The sequence below is a fragment of the Pleurodeles waltl genome, chromosome 10 (genome assembly GCF_031143425.1).
Source record: "Pleurodeles waltl isolate 20211129_DDA chromosome 10, aPleWal1.hap1.20221129, whole genome shotgun sequence".
Classification (NCBI taxonomy): domain Eukaryota; kingdom Metazoa; phylum Chordata; class Amphibia; order Caudata; family Salamandridae; genus Pleurodeles; species Pleurodeles waltl.
In genome coordinates, this window is record NC_090449.1 from 598,207,308 (window position 1) to 598,231,039 (window position 23,732).

General features: G+C 41.7%; 1 protein-coding gene across 2 annotated transcripts in view; it reads left to right on the forward strand.

The window, feature by feature from the left end:
* The first annotated feature begins 641 nt into the window (after nt 1–641).
* Nucleotides 642–23,732, forward strand: part of CTDSPL (CTD small phosphatase like) — a 398,245-nt gene continuing 375,154 nt past the window's right edge. Inside the window, exon 1 of one of the 2 annotated variants that reach the window (XM_069211054.1) lies at nt 642–1,088. In XM_069211054.1, the coding sequence (XP_069067155.1) occupies nt 1,013–1,088 (76 nt within the window). In that variant the 5' untranslated portion in view covers nt 642–1,012. The remainder of the gene's footprint in view (nt 1,089–23,732) is intronic. The other variant, XM_069211053.1, reaches the window with a different exon arrangement.

The following is a 23,732-nucleotide window of genomic DNA, read 5'->3' on the forward strand; positions in this document are numbered from 1 at the left end:
ATAAAAGACCAAATAAGGATAGACCTGCTAACAGTAGTCAAATCAAGTTAATGGGAGAGTACTGTCACTTCTCTGAAGAAAAAAACAGGCACTGTGGGATTGTAAGCACTGCACTTCTATATTTTAACTGCAAGCACTGGAAATACCAGGTGCTAAGAAATGCGCCATCCCACATCCTGTCGGCCTCAGACACATCCTGCAGGCAGATTCCGACCCAATATGTTTTCCAGAAATGTGGGCAACAGCCATAAGATCAGGGCCGGCTGTGAGCCGAGCGCATTCTGTCTCCCCTCTGGCCGCTGAGAATGCAGCGTGACGACGGGGTCCAATCATTGCCCACTGCAAACGCTGCACTGTGCCTCCTCAGTTCCTCTTCTCCCGTCCTTCCATATTAAAACAGCGATGGCATCAACCCGGCCTGAAGAGGACCAGGCACTCTGACACCGTGCAGTCCGCAACTAACTCACTTAAAGACCTCTAACCGGACCAGTCCGCTCCAACTTGGGCTGCATCAGCCGTCACTACGAGTACTTCTATCGGAGAAGGGGACGTACAAGCTCTACAGCCAATTACCGCTTCAAAATTCTATGGCTCGCTAGGATTGGATGAGCGGCCGTCGGTGCTCCTATCCCGTCCCTCCCACTCCCAAGCGACAAACAGAATATGTTCGGCCGTGGGATCGGTGGTGGTGCGACCCGGAAGTGTTGAAAAATTACGGACAAATGACATCCGTTGAAAGATAAACAACGGACAGCGGACATTAGATTGACTGAATTCACGGAGGGTCCGTGTTATTAGAGGACAGGTGTTTATCTTACTTGCACTGATTCATTGCTCCCTCTCGCTTTGAATTCATGCTGAAGAAAAGAAAGGAAGGGCCTTCCTCCGTGGCTTCGGATGTGCCAGGAGACACATTGCTGGATTTATTCTGTATTATTTATCGATCGAAGGACGTGGTTGACGGCCGCATCTTGACGGAGGGGGTGGGCGAGCTGAAGCGACATTCGTTTCCATGGACAGCACGTCCATTATCACCCAGGTCACTAACCCCAAAGAGGAGGAAATCATATCCTGTACGCAGGATAAAGGTAAGGTTGATTGCTAGCAGGACCAGTCTGTGTCCACGGTGTTGTGAAAACTATTATACTATAAGGATTATTGATGTGGTAAAAATGTCACATACATGCGATCAAGATAAATGTGTTTTCTTTTCGCCAACAGAGAAAAATTGCTGGCGTGTTCCTTTAGGGTGGTCAATTTGCAAGTTTTTTTGTTGCGAGTCACCCATGTATATAACTTTTGAGTATTGTGGTTGTTTTTTTCTATTTTGTGGGGGTCAGGGTCAAGGCAGTACTCTCACGGTGTCTGTTATCGTACCAATCCAGTCATTATTTCCTCCATAATATGCAGTAATTACAGACCCTTGAGCAGTGCTTATGATCTTACTATTTGCTGCGAACATATGCTTCCTAGAGATTTGACTTCTTATCCCAAACTGACATCAGAAAACATTCATCTTGAGCAAATAAGTATATCATCTTCTACCTCCGTTTGTATAGCCAGATGTGGGGGTGCCTAGAAATTGGCCAGCTGCCACACCTTTAATAAAGTCTTCTAAAACTGGGAATGCATTAACAGACGTTTGTCGTTGTTGTTTGTAATCTGCGTACTATCTCTTTGCGTAAGAAGTGGTCCAAACATCGTGTCGGGGATGGAGGTGTGTTTTTGTTTACCACTGTGAGATTAGAGTGACACGATCTGTATATCTGTATGCGTGTCTAACAAAACGCCAATCTCAGATTAAAAGATTGCTTTTATATTTTGAGAAAAAAACATTAATTACTTTCCATGCCTTGTTTTTTTTATTAGCACACTTTTCCTTTTCACAAACAGGACACTGCTTTTGCTCGGTGCATTTGTATATAATGTTTTGAGGGATATTCTAGGGAGTTCACAAATAAGTAGAGCTGGACCTGAGGCACTCTGTTATCAGTAGTGTTTTTATCCGTGCATTCTATCTTGTACTCAGTGTGTTCCTAAAGCAGCGCAAAGTGTTATGAAATTAGGACAAAGTCTTACTTTCTTAATGTGGAAGAATAATCTATTAAATATCTAGTCTTGCTTGCATGCATGTTGTGAAGGCAAGGATCAGCGAGTTAAGATCCCACAAGTGTTAGATAGCAGAACAGATCTTGAAAATGCTGGAGATTGTCGTGTTAAATCGAAGAACTAAAGAAGGAAGGTATGCGTACAGATTGATGATAATGAGATCGGTTTTCTTCATGGCTTATGATTCACCATTGAATTAGGACTCTATCACCTTTGCCAACATCCTATTGATTGCTAGGGTTAGTGGCTTTATAATTCTATGTAGATAACTTTTGATTGTCAAAAAAAGGCTATTGTCAAGTGTTTTAGTGTTTTTTTCCTTGATCAAGATAATGTCCCATCTTTGCGCCCCCTATTTTTTTGATATAAATAAAAAAACAATACATGAGCTGCAGGCTGAGATTTCCTAGGATATGGGGGACTGGTAGTTATCATAAGTGATCAAAGGAAATTAAAGAGTTGATTTTTGGACAAAATATCGACTAGTTTCAAGTTAATTTAGAGAATATGCGTGGGCAATCATTCTGCAACTAAATGGATGAGTGGATGGCAAGTAATTATATGTATGAATTGCTGTCAATTACTGAACTGAGTGGAGGTTCATTAACTGAAAAGCTTATTTGGTTACTATTTTGATTAGGTTATCTTTTCGAAAATATGTTTGATATTTAAATTGGGTTTTCTGTTTACATAAATCTCTGTATCCCCCTTACTCTGAACACTATCTAGTAACATTCTTACTATCTACCATTGGACAGCCATTTATCCAGGCTTTATTTAAATGATACTAAGAAGAAGCTTTTCAAACGATGACATTTTCTGCATTTATGTTTTTTTTTTTTTTAAGTGAGCAAGATGATTAGTGAAACAGGAAATGTATCTACTTCAACTGAAAACTTGTGAACATGTCGCCTGCCGTCTTCAAATGTGTTTTCCTCGAGAGACTTGCAGAAAGGTATTCTGCATTGCCTAATATTGAATGTTGAAATTCAGATTGTCTAATTTCAGTTGAGCGGTTCATTGACTACTGTAGAAGTCCTATTATGAAGAAATTATACTAGATAAAAGGAAGAAGTCTTTATGGACCAGAGTTTTTCTTCTCTTGTTCTCCTCAGTGGAAACAGTGCATTTTCACTTGTTATGATATGTTTTCTGCTTTAACAAAGACTACATTGGTGTTTTGGGGAAATAATTTAAGAATGCTTATGTCCAATACGTTCTTATAAGTCAGCTCTGCACCTTATGGGTTTGTCCTCTGAGACGTTGTATCTTGGGGAAGTGTGATAGAAGTAATAAAGCTGACCTAATCTTGCACAGGCATTTCAATGTATCACTGTATTGTTCGAATGTAAAATGTGGGACGTATTCCTATAAAACATAAGGTTTATTACTATATATATATATATATATATATGTATACACACATTTCTCTCTTCCTCCCTAAGTATAAAAGCCATTTATACATCTTAACAATAGAGTAAAATCCTCAACCCATCACTGCACATAAGGATTAGATAAACATTGGCAGATCTTTATATAAGTGCAGGAACATCACATGTTTTCCTTTCAATGCATTTGATATCTGGAGTATATGAGATAAATGGAATAATCAGACAGTAAAAACGGACTGAATTACAGTCGTTACTGGGCCGTGGCTCACATCTCAATCTGCTAACTCTGCCTGAGCTTTGTTCACCTGATCATGCAGCAGCAGATAATTACGCAGCGGTTCCCAAATATCTTGAGGCCACAGTCTCAGGAGGCAACAGTCCAGCTAATATGGTTAATTGTTAATTGCAGTAGATTAATTCTGATGGCCAGTCCTTGAATTTCGGTGCTCTTCCACACCACCAGCGAAAGGTAGCCCTACACTTAGTAGCGCCAGGGCCACATATTTTCAGAAACTCACTGCGATCTCCCCTGTGTGCCCCAGAAGTGCCAAGAGAGGAGTAAGCATCAAGTCCTGTCCTATCATATCACTTAGTGCCGTGATGACCTCTCCCCATAAAGCCTGAAGTGTCCCACACACACATGCAAGATGGAAAAAAATCTGCCCCAGCCATTCCACTTCTAGCACACTTGTCATCTGGGTCGGGATAATAGGGATGAAGTATAGTAGATTCTCTAAAGAAATTTATAATGAATAATAACAGAGTTGACTACTAGGGGCAATCCTTAAGGAATAGGTATAAAAAGTTAGGCAGTATTACCATTTCTATCAATGCAATGCGGCTTGCCAAAGATAGTGGGCGAGAGATCTAGGAACTTATGTGATCACTAAGTGTAGATAATGTTGTGTCATGGTTAGCTTTAATTATTTCCTCTCTACCTCTTGAGATAACCACACCCAGATACTTACGTTCGGACTGACACCACTAGAGAGGGAAGTCTATAAGACCTGTAACAATAAGGCAGTTTACCCAGTTTGAGCAGGGCAATGATCATGGCCTCCTGAATAGGAGGAGGAAGGATACCCTCTTTCCTTGCCTCTTGAAAGACACAGCTTAGCACCAGCACCAGCAGGTCCACATAAGCCTTATAAAAGCCGTCCGGCAGACCATCAGGCCCCAGTGATTTACCTGTTTGTAATTGCATGATCCCCTCCCTGAGCTCATCACCAATAATATCTTGGGTCAGGAAATTCCATTGGGCATCACTCAACCATCCCAGAGCTACGTCTAACAAATAGGAATCCACATCAACAGGCATTGACCTCCGAGCGGTATAGAGAGACGCGTAGGAGAAAGTGCGAAGTATGTTCAGGGTATGTCTATGGATGTGTCCTGATCGTCTTGCACCTCCAAAATATCGTTGGCAGAGAGTTGTTTTCGAGTCATGGTAGCAAGAGTGCATCCCAGACGTTCACCCTTCCCCTATGCCTGAGCCTTGGCATATTTACCTCTGTAGAGGCATTCTCTTTGGGCTGTTTCTGAAAGTCAGATAAGACTGTCCTAATTTGTTGAGTTACATGAGGATCAACGGCCTCTCCCAACTGTGCCTCAAGATGTTTGAGTTTCCTCTCAAGTTTACACAAAAACATTTGCAGTGAGCACAACACTCCCCTACTTTTTGGCCAGACAGACTCCACGGACTATGACCTTGAATGCCTCCCAAATAGTGCTAACCAATGGCATTGAATTGATGTTTCTTGAAAAGAAATCTGAAGTCTCTTGTCTTAGTTCATCACGAAATAGAGCATCCAGTACCAAGCGTGGGGGCAGCCTCCAAGTCGCACCAGTAGGTGCCGGAGTGAGGAAGTGTAGTGTAAGAAAAACAAGGGCATGATCTGAATATGTTTGTGCAAGGTGGGAGATCTCGTGTAACCAAGCCCCCAGACCTTTGGAAAGAAGCCAGTAATCCTAGCCTGACCAATTGCTATGCACTCCTGAATAAAACGTGCCTTCTATTTTTTGATGGGTGAATTGTCCTCCGTGCATCAAGTAAATCATGCTCCTCCTTGATATTTCTGAGATGACCCACAGCTACGCTACAATAAGTGAATAGAGTACGAGAAAGGTCAAATGTTGCATTAGGGTTATATTAAACCCACCCCCCCCCCACCAAACTAGGGATGGACCTATACCTGTGGCCTGGCCCCACAGACAGCCAAAGAAACCAGTCATCTGTATTTGGGTGATAGTAATTAACCTTTGCGACAGCATGAGAGTTTAGTCTACCACACATAACTGAGTAGCAGCCTTGTGTGTCATTTAATGAGGCCTGTGGAACATACTGCAAATAAGTGTTACAGTCCCTCTTGCTTAAGAGGAGTATGTGGAAAATTGTCTGTGGGAAGCCCACCTTGCCGCAACTGTCATACCTGTTGAATCTGCCAAATGGTTTCTTGTAACAGGTCTATGTAAATGCTATGTCGATCAAGATAGGATAAAATAAGTCCACACTTTTGCAGATTTCCAAGGCCTCTGATATTCCAAGTGATGCATTTATATTCTATGTGAAAGGAGGTATCATTTTCTTAGGCATACTACTTATATTAAAGTGCGTGTGGGAGGTCTAGAGAAAAGGAATTAGCAGGAGATCTGGTAACTGCAAGATGAAAAACACTACAGTATCAGAATCATATAGCATATGACACAATATAAAGTAGTAAAAAAGCCCCATTTAATCTTCCCCTCCCCTAACACTGATAGCCCATACCTGTCATGAATGCATCCCTCACCCATTCAGTCTCCCTAGAAACTACAACATTTGAAGCAGTCCTGGCCTATCACTGGCAGAACTATCTGCTGAGTGCAGCCAAGCAATAAGGAAAAAAAGATGAAAAAAATGCCATAGAGCTATAGTCACTATAAATAAATCTGTCAAAAGGGATACAAACTTAAGGTTAACAGTCTTAAACAGGGTTAACCTTTTAGAGGCAATCCAGAGAGTTAGCAGAGATCATCCTAATATAAAACAAGTGTGTCCATGGATTACTGTCGTTATCTCATTCAACCTAGGCTGCAAAAACTTAGGGCGGCAGTCAATCTTTTTTTGCACCATGAATTAAAAATGGAAAAAAAGGAAATGAGTATGTATTATTATGATAATCAGAGAAGACTAACTTCTGGATCTAGACCATAACATTTAGCAGAAGAGTATGCATTGCCAGCCCAACTCCGACGGTGGTGAGGGAACCACAGAGAACGCTGCAGGCACCTTCATTGTAGTGGAACGGATGGAATGTTGGCACAAATAATCTGCAACAAGTTGTGGATTAGTGAAGAAGTGTTCTTTTCTCTGAAAGGAGATATAAAGTCTAGCTGGATACAACCTTGCGTATGGAATGGCAGCCGGCCTCAGTTTTTGTTTAATGGGTACAAGTTTTCTTCTTGCTTCCTGGACAGCCATAGTGGAATCTTGATAAAGAATCACCTCATTCCCGTCAAATTACAAATTGCATTTTTATCTTGCGAGGCAAAGTTTTTTTAGCAGTCTCTATAATTGAGGATTCTGGCAATAAATGGTGGAGTAGGAGTCCCAGGCCGAGGTCGGGTCAGCAAGGCTCAGTGTGCATGCTTCACTGTGAGCAGTTTGAAGAAGAATTCCGTACCAAATGGAGTGGTAACTAGTCTCTCAAAGTATTCTTCCATTTTGCTTGTATTTGTAGTTTCTGCAAATCTTAAAATGAGCAAGTTGTTTTGGCGAGATTTTGCCTCAAGGTCTTCATTCTTTGCTGCAGTGACTTTCGGGACCTTTTCTATGTTGAGCAATTTGTTGCCACAAGTCGACACAGTGTTTTCAGCTGTGGAGAGGCTTTGTTCCTCTTCCTGTCGGCATCCATCGTGTTTCTCAAGCTTGTGTGTGATAGTCCGTTTTAACGCTCATAGTGTTCATTTTGGATTCAATAGACATCAAGCTTTGTTGCATGGCGACTAAGAGCACTTTTATGTCAACTGCATGATTGGGTTTTTCGCAGGAGTGGCCCCCGGTAGTAGGCTGATTAGATTCATTGTCGGGTGCTTGCACAGTCCAACGGGAATCAAAGTGCAGTTTACCTTGGCAGCTGTCAGATTTGCCTATGTTGCATGCAAAGAGCTAATGTCTGAGGAAACCAGTTCTGAAGCGTGTTATCCGAAAGCATGATCGCAGTATTTCCGGATCAGTCTCACCTCACTTCCCCATATCACCATAGAACTTTACCAACAGTAATGAGTCTGATTCCTAGAGAGACCCAGACAGTACGTCAGTTCAGCATGGTAAATGTACCTCTGCCAGAGAAAACAACAAGAGTACTCCTTCAAGAGCACTGTGACTCTGACAAACCGCGTTAATGAGCACTGGCCGATAATCCCTTTTGTAGCAGTTAGATGCCTTAGTGCTGCACCTGGGGTTGTGAGGAGTTCATTTAGGCCAGGCGCAGTTGGTCAAACAAGGGCCTGGTCCTGCCTCACCCCTGATAGTGCATAAGAGGGGGACATGAGCAGACTCTGGACTCCTCTGAAGCCCTAAGCCTAATGTGTTTAAGTTTGTATGGCAGTTAAAAAAGGCAAGCATTCTCAGACTTTTAATCCAGACATTTAAACTGCCAAAGGGTTGAATTCGGACACCTATCTTATAGTTTGATTATGCGTGATGAAGCTATGTAGTTCAGTCTTGGTCTTTCACCTTGGTTTCACTTAATGTTAGAAGAGTCGATGGCTGCCATCCCCACCTATCATATCCCGCAATCACAGAGAGCATGACGTAGCCTGCAGGATATGTACTTTGTAGCCACAACATAGGTGCTGAATCCGATGTCACAAAGTTAATGCACCCAGCTGACAAGTAATGAGCACCTCGAAAGCCAAATTTGGTACTGAGATGTGTGCTGCTGTTAGTGAGTCTCAGTGATCTGAACGGGGTGGATTGCAAACCAGTTGCAGGAGATATTGTAAACTGTTTAATTAAAGTGGGAGAAGCCTGAACACGCACCTCCCAATGTCCATGCTCTTAAGATCTCCCGGTGACAGGGTTGAGTAAGAGGAGCAGAGCTGATCACGCAAACTCTTCTGGGCCTGCCTCGAATCCAGCATTTTTGACAGTGTGTGCCAACTCAGCGGGCGGCCCCCATGCTCACCAAGCCCTCACACGCACCCAATGGCCCCAACATTTTTCTCCACCGGCTCCACCCACAGACTGCTGCAGGCTTAGTAGACTCTTCCCACCCCACCTCAAATCAGCTCCACAGTGGAGGACAAGCAAGTTTTTTGTTATGCAGTGGGGGGTCATTTGCACCGTGTGGCCGAGCCACTCCAGTTGTTCAGAAAGCCACTCCGTGCAGTCTTCAATACATAAATGTCTAAAAGCCACTCAAGAGGGCACAGTTATTGAAAAATATACATTTAAAATGTTTTTTCCCGCTCTGACGAGGTGAATATAAGCTGGATGAGAGGCAGGTTTGTGGCAGATAATGTCCCCGGACTGCAAGCTCCTCACAGAAGTGCAGCCATCTTGCTCACCAGCTCTCTGGATGGGCCCCCTGTGGTATGAACGTAACATCATCCTTCTCTAAGTACAGATACTGTCTGGTATGCCCCACCTACATCACTTAACTTTGCAGCATTGCACAAGATTTTTGTACCACTCATAGGAGAACATGAAGATATACTTTTTTTCTCACCAAGCACCTCATCATACTTACTCATGCATGCCGTTTGAGCTTGAGATTTTTCTCTTGACTTTCTTAGGAGACCATTACACACCATTCTCCTTAAACAATGAATCCATGCTGTCCTTAGGTAATGGTGTCCTACATCTTCCTTAATCAAAAAGACTTCAGTAGTTTCACATGGAGTGATGAAGTGATTCAGTAGGCCCATAGCGTTTTGTTAATTTTCTCTGTGCAGTTCAAGATATTGTTTTTTTCTGTCTGAAGAATGCCCTTAAAAACCCTTTTAAAAAGTTTCATGCTGTCATTCCCTTTGTGATGATACACTGATGTGGCCATGTGCTTAATCCCTTTCCTGCTCACAAATTGCTGGAAAATAATCTCATTCCTTCCATAAATCACTTGAAAAATATCAGCTAAAAATTGTCCACCATTATCACTTACTATGGTTCTATGTAAGCCATCTCTTTGAGAAATCTTGTTTACAGCTGCACTTGTATCTGCCTTCTGCACAATGCTTATCTCTGGCCACTTAAAAAGTGATCAACCATTACACATCAAATTTCACACCTACTTCATCATAAACTGGTCCAGCACTATATTCCCTACTTTTTCCCACGGCATACGTGGTCACTCTTAAGCGATGTAGAGGTGTCCGGAAGTAACTAGTGATTTATCTGAATTAATACCTTTCGTACACGAGCAAATCTTTACACTTCTTTGTCCAGGCAACCAGTATGACTCTTTTACACAATTCTTAGCCTTGACTATACCAGCGTGTTCTTCATGGCATGAATTCAGAACTTTACCTCGTAAAATGAAAGGTGTAACTTTAAACTCCCCCTTCTCATCAACAAGGCATTTGCAATAGATACCCCATTTCTTATTTCACAAAAAGGATTCAAACACTTGCTCAACATGCTTTTCTCTGGCCAACCATTAACTGCAAACCTAATCACACTATTTAATACCATGTCATTTCCTGACTCATGTTTCCATTCTTCTGCATTCACCCCGAAAATTTCCCCTCCTTTAACCAATGCTACAAGACACTCATCCCATTGTAATGCTATTTGTATTTAACCACCAGCTCAATTTTGACCACTGGCACTGGCTCCATGTTCTGCCTAGCTTAGATTCAAACACTGTCTGGTATTTTTCCACGCACAGCTTGTGCAATGTGTTTTCGCTCTTACTCAGTGAAGGATGGGTACATAACATGGGGGAGTGAGGAACATGAGACAATAAGATGTACCAGGCTGAGAATGTTTATGGTAAGGCAGGGAACAGCCCGGTCTTGGAAAAACACCTGAGAGTTAGCCAGTCTCAAGTGTGCTCCTTTCCAACACTGACCTGGTGTGGCCAGCGTTTGAACAAAAACTTACCCGATGGGAGGGGTAGTTTCTAGAATTCTCCTCTCTAGTTTGTTTAAAGTACATAAGGGGAGGAAGCTTGACAACCAGGTTAGAAGGAACTCATTCTGAGTAGGGGGCGCCTTGCTCAGAATCCGATGTGGTTGGAAAAAACTCCCTCTGTCGTCAGGGTTTCCTCCGCCTGATGGTGGCAAAGAAAGGGATGATGTGGTCAACCCCAATGGTGATGCATTTTTAATTCTTATTTTCAGCTTAGCATTTTGCATGCGTGACTCTGCAAAATATATATATATATATATATATATATATATATATATATATATATATATATATATATATAATATATAGTAATCATTGTTGAGTTCTGTGATCATAAATATTTCACTGCTGTGACTATTTTCAGAATTGCACTTGCATTACTGCCTTTGCCTTTGAAATAAAAGCTCACGTTATTTTTGTCTGTGCATGAGACCTGAGAAGCGTCTTGATAAATGAATTACTCAGACTAAGAGTGCTGCATTCTTGGCATTCCTTTTATTTTGTCTCAGTCTGAAGTAAAGCAGAACACCCACTCACACTTAGAAACCTCCCTGATGGGTAAAGCCATTTCCCTAAGGAAGTCTGCCACTTTATTTTTCACCTCTGGCACACATTGTACCTCAAAAGTATGATCTAAACGTTGCTTGGATAATCGTGCAATTGTAGGGGAAGTATTGTTTAAATGATAAGTGGTAAGAAGTTTATGATTGAATCGCTGTAACATACTAACTAGATCACCAAAGAAACTGGCAAAACTGGCTCACACCCCATACACATCCAAAAGTCTCCTTTTCAATAACAGAGTACTTTTCTTCTGTGGGGGTTAATGCCTGGGAAGCAAAAGCACCATTTTGCTTCCCTTCTCATTAATCTGGTCTAAAATTGCTCCCAATCCGTTACCACTTGCGTCATTTGTTATTATGCTTTAAACTTACGATCATAACCTTGCAATGGTGGTGCTTCACAAATATCATCGTTAATGCTATCAAATGCCATTTGGCACTCTTGTGACCGCACAAATGTACAACCATTATTCAGCAATTGTCTAATTTTGTACATTTTGTTTTCTTCAGAAAATTATTTACAAATGTAGACCAAAATTCTGCAAATCCAAGCAAACCACAAATTTCATCCTTATTTTGTGGTGCTGGCACCTTTCTAATGGGCTCAAGTTTTTTTTGCTAGGTTTGATTGCAATGCAACTGATTTCATGCCCCAAGGAAGTGACAGTCCTCTTCACGAACCTATACTAGGAGAACACTGCTATCCACTCATATTTTCTCCAAGAATCTTCAAAAATATCCAGAGTTTCTCATCCTGATTTTTTAAAATCTTTTCCCATAACTAAAATATCACTCTGAAAGAATGTAACTTGTTTGATATTTTTAAATAATAATTGCATAAGTGTTTGAAACATTGCGACTGCAGAGGGTAACCCGAAAGATACTCTTGAGAGCCAGGAGCAATAAACTAGAGTAATAAAAGTGGTAACATGTTTAGTTTATGGGTGTATTGGTACCTGATGGTAGGCAGCTGTGAGAGATACTGTAGAAAACCAATTAATTCATTTTGTTTATGCCAGGAATTTGTTAACATGTGGTAAAGGGAATCCGTCCACTTGAATGCCCTTATTCTACTCTTTTAAATCCACACATAACCTTTCCTAACCATTTGCCTTGTGAGCCATGAGCAGGGTGCTACACATTCGGACGATTCCACAGGCCAGCTGTTTCACGTTTTTTTAGTTTAACAATGACCTCATCTTTAATCCCTAAGGGAATATTCCTAACTTTGTGAATACCTGGTTGGGCCTCCTCCTTAAGAATTATTTTGTAGATAAACCTATTGAGTTTCCCAATCGTACCAGAAAATACAGCAAGATATTAGTTAACCACAGCTTCTCCAGTTTGCTGTTCGCAATCCACCAATAAGACTGCTTCAGGATTGTCGGGATCCAGTAATATGCCTAATTCCTCTTGATAAAGCTAATGGTTCTTTTTCAGGACATATAATTTGCATTCCATGCTGCTATCCTTCAATTCAGATTGAGTTTGCAGAATCCCAACTCTGAAACTCTAGGGATTGACATCTGGACGTTCTAAATTGCTCCCCAATGTTTCAACTAATGATTCCTCCCAAACCGCTTTGCTAATTATGAAGGAGGGAGAGCCAGAATATGCAACTGATTTTATACTCACACCACCAGTTACCATGTCACAAGTAGGTTTCTTCCTTTGAACTTCACTCACCTCAAAGACTTCCTCACCTCATCTACACTCAGTATTTTCACATCTTCCTTACAGTTCTCTGGTTGTCATAATTATCTTTTATTGTGTCCTCCACAACATGCGTGACTGAAGACTCCCTTTTATTGTGACCTACTGTAACCAAATACCCCTTCTCACCACAACCCAAACATTTTAGATTTTATGCTGGACATTTTTTGACATATGTCAGGTGATCATAACTTCCACATCTATAACATCTTCCCTTCAAACCACCCATTCTGTGTCTGTTACCATTATTACTGGGAACATTCCATTTTCTTATAATCATTTTTACTTTCCTTGTTTGGTTTATATTTGTTATTTATAATTTTTCCTACTATATTCTTATACGTTTCATTGCTCAGCACTGATTTGGCACACTTACTGGTTAATTCTGCCTTTCTATAAATAGCTTTAACCACCTTTAAATCTGCATCATCATTGACCCATTGTATGTCCTGTATGTTGGTGATGTTACAGTGAATTAATATTTGATCTCTAATCAATTTGTCATGTAAACTGCCAAATCTACATGTTAAAGTGACATTTTTTTAAACACAGAGGCACTCCTAATTTTTTCTCAATAGCACCTTGTTTTCTGTGATTAAAATATATAACAATCAATAGATATGCATACAGTTTATGAGAAATAGATATTTAAATCATCCAGGGCTTGAAGAATACATTTTCTTTGTCTTCTGAACTTAGCTTTTTATCAGCATAGTTATAGATCTTTAGCCCTTCAGGGCCCAAACAGTGCAAAAGTATTTTTTTCAACAATTTCTGGTAAAAAGCTCTCATTGTCAAAGGTTGACAGATAATTAATGAAATATCCCTTCCACTCTTCCTGTTTTATTGTTGGTTCACCCTCTGTTACTATAAATGGTTAAGGTGGCTGTAAATTTAAAGTGGCCATTCCTTCTTTGACTCCTGTACAAGAATACAATAAGAAAGTTCTGCCTTTTTAATTCTAAATTGGTAATGTAAATTCAGTCCTCTTGTATGAATAGAATGCCGCTTGCACCTGTGAGTCTGTGTTGCGCAGACAAATTCACTTGGTAATGCACAGTGACTATATTTTTGTTCGTAGGATGCATTGAATACAACTTGCACTGGTCCAGCTCAATTAAAAATGGCATTGCACAAAGCCAAGGACATGATGACTGTGTGTGTTTATGAGTGTTCCAGCTGCATGACTTATGATGTGATGCACTGAACAAATCTATTTTATATATCTCCTTGTGAAGATAGAGAACGATTGCCGCATGCTGCTGCAGCATGTAGCGATGACCGTTGACTTTTAGGTATTTATTAGCCAAATTGACCTAGAGAGGACCTATTTCCTTCCACCACAATTAGTTTATAACTCGCAGAATGTGCTTGTTAAATTCAATCCAGCAGTGTCCAAAGTGAGTCAAAGAAGCCGTACCTCTGGTAATGTTCTTTTGAATATATGTGAGGATCCTGGCCTTGGGATCTTGTCACCAACTTTGTCTTGTTGTGAAATTAAGTGGAAGTCCTCCAAGTAATTCAAGAGTTTAACCTAATTCCTCACACCCGACCTGACACAGCGTAAGCAACCACACTCTCATAAGATGTTTCCTTTCAACTCTCACCTCGCATTCCATTACATTAAGACAGAACAAGGAAATATAATGCAGGGGCACATTCTGATACTATAAAGAATACCATTGTACCAGCAACCCATAAGCCATTGGTCTAATTTAGAATATGATTACAAAAAAACAGAAATTCACTGAAAATAATAACGGTAAAATGACCTTATAGTCAGGTTAAGTTCTAACATCTTAACTTTAAAAACACTAGAAATAAACATTCACTTAAAAAAAACAAAGGTCAAAGTGACTTTCTACTTGGGTGTTAGAGTGAGATATGAGCTAACATTAAAGAACCAAAGCCCACTGTAATACACCAGTTAGAGTTTAGTCAGAAAACTAGGGAGGAGGTGATGTGATATTTATTCAGGCCTTTCCTGAGGTGTGCTGCAGGATGCTCTTAAGTGAGGTGGGTGGGAGGGGCAGCTTGGAGTCTGGGAGGCCTTGAAACAATACATTACTACCATCAAGATGCAAGCATACTAGGGCAGGAGTTCTGAAGCCTCTCTCTTGGATGAATGGGGTTTTACTTCTTCAATCTAGAATACTGGTACCAGGTCGTTGGGCTTTCTTGGCAATATCTTTCTTCAAGGTGATGTTGGTGATTCAGAGTGATTTAGCTTTGGGTGAAAGCTGGTATTTGAGTCATTCCTGGTTCAAGTCATTGAGTCAGGTTTGAATTAACTGCTTTTTGGTCTTGGTTGAGAGCAGGAATTCTGTTTCAGAGGAATGCTGCTCTTCTATGGATGAGCTGCAGTCAGTGTTTGAGGTATTGGATGTCGGGACATGGGAGAATATCAAGTAGAGTTGTGTGTTGTCTGCTTGTCGGTGAACCTTAAGCTGCTCTCGTTGAGTCCCAACGGGCTACATGTAGAAATTAAAGATGACGTGAACAAAATGTAACCCTGATAGACTTTGTGAACACACTGGTGTCTTTTTGGTAGATAGGAAGAGAACCAGTGAAGGGTGTTACAGAATATATTTCAAGTCTTCAGGGTATGGAGGAGGGCTTGCTGGCCTTTGGTGTTGAAGGCAGCATAGAGGGCTAGCTATATTGCACGGCAGGAGTAACTTTTAGTGTTTTTCTAGAGGCATCATTAACTTTCTGTGAGGAGGCTAGTGAATTCCCTACTACAGATATAGATCCACAGCGTTTCATGAATGTTTACACTGAACTATGAAAACTAATGTTGTGTGCAAAGCAGGTACTAAAAGCCTTTTGCTTTCCATTTGAGACCGCAAGGGATTATTGCAAAACCATTTGCCTATTGTCTGTATTGCATTCAAGCTAGACGTGCTCAATTTTACAGTGCTTGTTATCTGTGCTCAGGGGTGCATAGTCTATAATTTATAAGGTAAATGCCTCATGAGTTAGCTTTGCAAGGAAATGCCTGCATTAAAAGGGTGAAAGCTGAAGTCTGTTAACATTTCTTGAAAAACATGCAGCTTGCTTAAACAAATGCAAGAGTGTGACACAAGTATTTTTAAAACAATGAAAGTGATCCAGCAGCTAAAGTCCCAACAAATTTCTCAAAGAAGATAGCCTGCTTTGGAGAGGTGGTTTTTCACAAAGATTGCTTGGAAAAACTTCCTGGGACGAATAACATGCAGTTGAGTATATTTTGCTAGCAACTTTATCACTGCCTTTTGTAGTAGTGAACATATAATATTCCAAAAGATTACCTTTTTTTTTGTTTTTTTGTTCTGGACGAGGTAGACCAGACAAATGCTGGCAGTTTATTGCCTAGCGCACTATTCTGAGACATTGAAAAGCCAAACTCTCATGAGGTACCTCCTTTAATTGATACAATTAGATGGTGAACAGATGCCATTCTAACACTTTAGATTTTGGCCTGTGGATGAATTTTGATCTCAAGGTTCCCTTGGCTTGAGCTGTAAAAGGGGCTGCACAAATAATTAACTGCAAAGAAGTTGAACATTAGAACGTGGATTCAGTTTCAGCCTGTGATTCCTATTAATTGTAAAGGGAGTGTAAGGAAAGGGCCAAACAAACAAAAACAAATCTCCATACACGCTGAATTACTCTGTTAGTATACTTTCCAAATGATCCTAGTTTTGTTAATCAAATTTATATAGACATTTTTAGCATTTCTGTGCTGTGTATGTACTGCAACTGTTTTCCATTGAGGACAAGTTGGAACAGCAGAGACAGAACTGACTGTATTATGCCAATCTGAAGGGATATTTCCACCAGCATCCCATCAGTATTGGCTCTCTTTTTTTAGATCACTTACCTCACAACTCTCACATGAGGTGTCTATTTCGTTCACAGTGAATATCTTCTTTCCCACTAGTCCCGTCAAGCCTTCATCCCTGTGCTGACCTTTTCTGGATCTCTTACTGTTTCTGGCTGTCTTGTCTGCTACTCTTCTCTGTGCATCATCCTCTTGTATCTCTTCTTGAGGATTGGATGCATCACCTTGCCGTAAGCTTGTGTCTCTAGTTTGAAGCCACAGGGTGATTGCGGTTGTCACCACGCATTGTCAGTGCAGAGATGAGAACACCTTTTTACTATTCTAACTCTACAACCACGTGGGTATTGAGGTATATTGTTCAGAGGACCTAATGAATTGTTCTACTCTAACACACTTGAAAGCTCTTTCGCTAAGATCTCAGTACACTACATGGATTGATGTTCATAGCTCCGTGGCCGTCACACAAATGATGTTTGTCGGCTTTGGTCGCCTACACTTGGAGGACCAGATTGCATATTTTTGTATCTATATTTGGAGCATTTATCATTAATCCCAATGCACTATAACATAGAATCTTCACCCTGCTGACCTATCTCTTAGGACCTACTCACCTGGAATTTAATCATTTAATTTCCCCATTTCACTGACAAAATTCTGCCCTTTTGGTATGATGAAAACTGTTTCTGGTGTTCAAACGATGCAACAGATCAGCTGGAGCATCATTTGCACAATGAAGTGGTTTACTCACAGTAATCCTGTACATAATCTGCAAATTTTGGTCAGGGATGATGCTTTTGGAATTGAGATATGAGTAAAAGTCTCTTTGATTGTAAAAATGCACCACTATTTTGTCTGGTATTCTTTAGGTGAATTTTGAAGTTATAAATGCCATCCGTAGAGTCACATGTTTAAACTGTACTGACTGTCATTGCAATCCCTGCTGGAAGACCAAGTGCCCCCCTTTTCGCATTTTGAGGTATCCTTCAAAAAGGTACCCTTCAGCTTTTCCACAGAAGTTTTTAATGGCACCTCTATGGTAGCTTCACTTAGAATTACTAGAACTTTAAATTTTTTTTGAAATAAGATAGATGGACACAACTTTTTTTATGTAAAACATTTTTCAGAGATAACAAAAACAATACTGTGGCCATAGTCCAGCCAGTACAATGCAATCAACATGGACAGTGCCGCTAGCTGGAAAGAGATCCAGCAGGACCAAGAAGTCAGGGTATAAGGTGAGTCCAGCAAGTGCCATAATGGAGAGGCCACATGGTTAGACCTCTCCACCCACCAATCCATCCTGCTTAACTAAACTACAGTAGGGTACCAATCCAATTAAATCAAATCAGGGTTTATAAAGCGCAGCTACCTTCTGAGCTTCAGTCGAAGAGCCAGGTTTTAAGGTCTTTCCTGAATTGGGGTAGCGATGGTGACTGCCTGAGGTGCAGGGGCAGGGTGTTCTAGCTCTTTGCCACGAGGTAGGCGAAGAATCTTCCACCAGCCGAGGTCTTCCGTATGCTGGGTATGGTTGCTAATGCTTGTTGAGCGGAGAGGTCTGGTGGAGGAGTAGAAGGTGATTCAGTGGTTGAGATAGGTGGGTACTAGGTTGTGGAGGGCCTTGTAAGTGTGGAAGCTTGAAGTTAATTCTCTTCTTGCTAGGGAGCCAGTGACGGTGTCTTAGGTGATTGGAGATATGTTCATGGCAGGGAATATCCAGGATGAGTTTGGCGGAGGAGTTTTGGATGTGCTGTAATTTCTTGAGGTTCTTCTGGGTGGCACCTGCGTATAGGGTGTTGCCACAGTGAAGTCTGCTGGTAACCAGGGCATGGGTTACGGTTTTGCAGCAGTCCTTTGGGATCCCTTTGTATATCTTGCAGAGAAGTCAAGAGTGTGTGAAAGCAGGAGGATGTGATTGATTTGACTTGGAGGGTCATGGTGCGCGATGGCGCTGAGGTTGCATGCGTGGTTTGTGGTGAGGGTGAGGTGGTGCCGAGGGTCGATGTCCACCAGGAGTCGTCCCTCAAGGCAACAGGAACCTAACTTATTGTTTGTTGTCTCACTGCATTGGAGAAAGAACAGTCACAAATCTGCCATGCCTGGGCGGCTACCTCACACATCCCAGTATGTCTGTGGAAGAGGTCCGACACTCTCCGAAGAGGTTGAGCATCCCCGCTTACAACTTTTTAAACTTCATAAATGGGTGCATGAGTGTGAGTGGGTCGGTGAGTTGGTGCATGAGGGTCTGAGTGGGTCGGTGAGTTGGTGCATCAGTGTCTGAGTGGGTCTGTGAGTGGATGCATGAATAAATTAGTGTATGAATGAGTCTAAATTTATTTATTTAATTTTTGCTTATTCTTGATTATTCTCGATTAGTTGTGAATATCACCCATGGTTAAGGCAAAAATCATTTTACACCCATAATTTGACCCTCAAGCACCCTTATAATCACACTCCTGGGGTCAAGGTACATCCACCCTGACCCCTTACGCTACTTTTCATTTTGTTTTTCAGCCTCCGGGACTATGTCACATTACCTAAAATGACCGGCACAACTTTCTGTTCAGATTGTGGACCGCCAACTACAGTGCTTCTAATCGCGTGTGCATTTGCGATTATTCACAAATTATACGCAATCGCAGATATACAAATTTGGATTTCCTTTAATATCTCAAAAACTACTGAACGGATTTGCACCAAATAAATGAAAGTTTAATCTGCGTACTGAAAGCTATCTTTGTGCCAAATGTGGTTTAATTCTGTCCAGTGGTTCGGGCTGTAGTTGTGTCTCAAGGTCCTATGGGAATTAACATGGGAAACACAACTTTTTTTTTGACTCATCCTTTTTCTCTGCCCACGTTTGATGGATCACCCCCAAACTTTCCATGTGCAACAAGAATCACTGGCCACTATTTTTGGAAAATTTAGTGAAGATTCGCAAAACGGTGCCAAAGATATAGGCAAGTCAACAAACGCCTTTTCTATGGAAACATAGACTGCCACTAGGTATTAAATAAATATATATATATTCTTTTTTTTTTTTTTTACATTTTGTTTTAACAATCTGAGATTGTGGAAGCTTCTCAACACTGAAGCCAAGGTCAGTTTTTTTTTTTCATTGGATACCAAGGAAGCCATTAATATATTTCAGAATTTTTTCTGTGCGCTAGAAACATGCTCAGGATTATGAAGATGCTTCCTTCCTATCTGATTTGCATTTCACATAGTAATACAAGCAGGACTATAGTGAAGGCTCCCTTGTCTTTATTATATTTCTGTTTTCTGCATAGAACAAAATGCAGGACCTTTACACTGTTATGAGGCGTCCTTTACCATCTTGCCTTCATTTTAAATAACAACAAGACCCTTCTTTTATTTATGTATGAATCTGAAATCCAGAGAGCACCTCACCTGGTCCAGTGTTCACATGCCTATACGTATAAGTACAATCCTATGCCAATGTGGACTTGTGCATGCCTTTGTATATATTAAAACATGAAGGTCCAACCTGTATGCTTTGCCAGTGCTTGTTACTTTTTATCTTCTAGAAGTAGTGTCACTGATGGATGTTGTAATTTGGGCCCTCCTTTTGCTTATTCAGTTGACGAAAGTTTCAAAGACTTTCCTGTATGGAAAGGATCTTCTTTCCTTGCTTCATGCCACTATTATTGCATTTTTTTTATTTGAGCACTTAAAACTTTACTTTTTGATGTATCTTGTCACCATTAGGAAAGTGACACACCACTTCACCTTATCAAAGCTTTCTACTTTTACCCCTACCATAAAATATAGCTTTGATTACACAATGCTGCATTGACCATTAGAGTAAATGTGATACACTGCTTCTTTCTAACCACTGTCATTTCCCTGATACTTTAAGGTACCACTCTCCATACCTAGTGGTGTCAGCCCAGGCTCCAACAGTCACATAGGTTTGGTGATTGCAGGCAGCTCGCAACTCGTTCCCTACTGGCTTGCTTGAACTCCTGGCTGCAAGTACCATGTCTTGCGTCCTGGAAGTGGGGGTGCTCACAGAATTCTGGTCAGACCTTATCCCATGTACTTCTGTAGTTTAAAGCACATTGCCTTCCAGGCGGCATTAAATTTGATATGGGTTGTTAAATGACCTTGTGTGGGTAAATGGAAACTTGGCTACCTTGGCCTTCAAAGCAAAGTTGTTGGTTTGCTGGGTATTCGCTAATGGTACCCCCCCCCCCCCCCCCAATTTATCATTGTGCTTACTGCAATGCAGGTTGGCTGAACGGGGACAGAGGCACAGCCTACTTTGCTCCTCTTTGTCTCAAAATTCCTGTCAGAGGTATCCTCTGTGTGGGTGCCTGCTGTCAGGAGTTGGGCTCAGCTTGGGTTGTAAGCTAGTTTCAAAGACTGTTTTTCACCAAATTCCCCCAAATCAGCCCTCCAAATATATGGAAACTGCATAGAACCTAAAGTGGTATTGGGCATGTTTATAAAAAAAAAAAAAAAAAAGATGTAGCACTCTCTTGGAAATATATAGGTGCCAAAGTTGGTCACTGCAGGGTGATGGGCAGTACCAAAGACACATAGGACCAAGGTGACAGCAATAGTGGAGTGGACGCCAACTGGATAGGTTAATGAATCAGAGGATTGGTTAGATTATTTTTTTCTTAATAATTTGGTAGTCTTCTTTTTAAGTTGCCTCGTGTTTTAAGACATTTGTACCTTAAACCTTGGATTCTGCACTAGTGACTGCCCACTGAGTGTGGCACCTCTGAGAGTTTAGTATGCTACTGGTCATATTGATGTCCCCTGTGCAATGAACCATAGTGCCATTCACAATTGGTGGCATGTTGCCATAGAACCCTTAGCCATACATGTGCCTCCTGAATGAAGGTTATGGTGGCTTCTCTGTTGTGGCACACTCAATGCCCCTTTAGTTCTCAAGGAAAGAAGCTTTTAACTAACTGTCCACATGGCACTTGAGACATAATATAGATAATAGGAGGGAGGTTGTCTGCAATATGTCTGTTAGGCCTACCTTAAGGTTTGCTGGCAGGAGTAATGCTCTTGCTTGGCTGGTGAGGCATGGTAGGTTGATGAGTTTATGCACCACTGTAATGAGGCCTGAACTAAAAAGACCCAAAATTCCCCAGTAAGGGTACTCAGTGAACTTAACTGCTGCGCTAACATTTTTTCACACATAAAATCACTAATCATATACAGTTTTCTAAATGATTTTCCCATGTGGACAAAAATTATTAATACAATAGTGAAAGAACATGCACTACGATATAAAAGGCATCTTATAACCTATGGCTATACACCTGGCCACAAATACAAACTATGACTGATGTCCTTCATCATAGATGCTTTCGGAAAATGGCAAGAGAGCAATAAAGATTGAGAAATAGTGCCACTCCAGCTATGTGGTTACATTAACATACAAATGGTTACACACTAATATGGATAGTTATTTTGAGTCTCATTTCCAACTTTCACAAGTAATGGGGGAGGTGGATGCTAAGTTTTGGGGTATGGTGGAGCTAAGAGCGAAATAGTAGCTGAAAATGTTAATTTCATGTTTTCAGGCTGTATGCAATCATCAATGTTACACCCAGTCCATCTTAACTGTCCTTTAACCTACCTTAAAACATACCATAACTGGAAAATGTCCTTGCCTTTTTTGTTTGCTGAACCATTATTTACCTATAAGATAGTTTTCTAATGTACTTAATGGGTAATTCTTCTGATATACTAGTACTGCACTCTTGTGATCAGAGGTTCATCAACCCCACAGCACATGGCCTTGGTCCAGGCCCTGCACCCAAACACCTGGTCTGTTGCCTCATCAGGCATGAGGCATCGCCAAGAAAGCAACAGGCCCAGCAGGCCTAATACTTGCAGTAGTGGGATCTAAAATATAGTCAGATACATCTGAATCCTCTCCCTGGTAAATCTTTCGAGAGGCAAGATGGCGGCCGCGAGTTGCTAGCGGTCGGAAAGCTCTCCTCCTCCCTGGCTCCGGTGCAGCATTTTTGTTTCCCCCGCGGGGAGGATTATGCGGGCGGCTTCAGATGGGGGCACTCCCGCTTATATTCGCGGTAATTACCCGCTAAGCGGTATTACGCGCGGAATCGGCGGAGTCAATAGGAGCTCCTTTGGTGACCTCGGCAATCCTGGCCATAACGGCCGCGGCTTCCTCGTTTGGACATTTGTTATTGTCTTAGCCCCTCGCGGCAAACAGTGGCGGATGGCCCCGAAAGCTGCACGCGGCAGCCGGCTAAAACCAGGGCCACAGGAACGACGACCTCTGGACCCCCAGCCCCTCGTTCGGGGGGGGATTTCCAGGAATAGCGGCTTTGGAAACGCCGGCAGCGGTGAGAATGTGCCTGAGGGCAGACAGCCAGCTCCAGGGAGCTCCGCGGCTTTGGGGCAGACGCACAGGGCGAAGAATGGCGCAAAACAGATTGAAGAGAAGGAGGAAGTGGTGACTATACCCGGATGTTTACAATTCTTCATAATTCAGCCCCTATTGGGGGCAGCACTACTATAAAGGACTCCAATCCTGGGCCTATACGAGATGTAGTGGAATTGACTGGGGATGGTGACAGCACTGGTCCAGGACGTCTGGCTTCCTCAGATAGTGGAGGGTTGCTTCAGGTGAAAACCGATGTTGGTAGCCTCTTCCTGGATACACACCAAACTGTAAGTTGTATCGCTGGGGGACCCCCACAGGCTTTTGTTTCTTGTGTAGGGGGTAATGGGCTTGCAGCAGCATTTGAAGGGGAAATTGACCAGCCGCTATATGCCCCTGGGTCTCAAAGCAATGTAGGGCTGGCGCAAGAAGTGGTGACAGGGGCAGGGTATTGCGAGCAAGCAGCAGCAGCAACAACATACTTATTGCCAAGCACCGATCCGCCAACTCTGGCTTGTACTCTGGAGGTGATCCGTGACTACCGGCAGGGTAGAGAGGACTCATTAGTTCAGGGTGAAGTTGGGGAGAATTATTTTTCCCTGTCGGATCAATCTCAAGATTCGGACGAGGA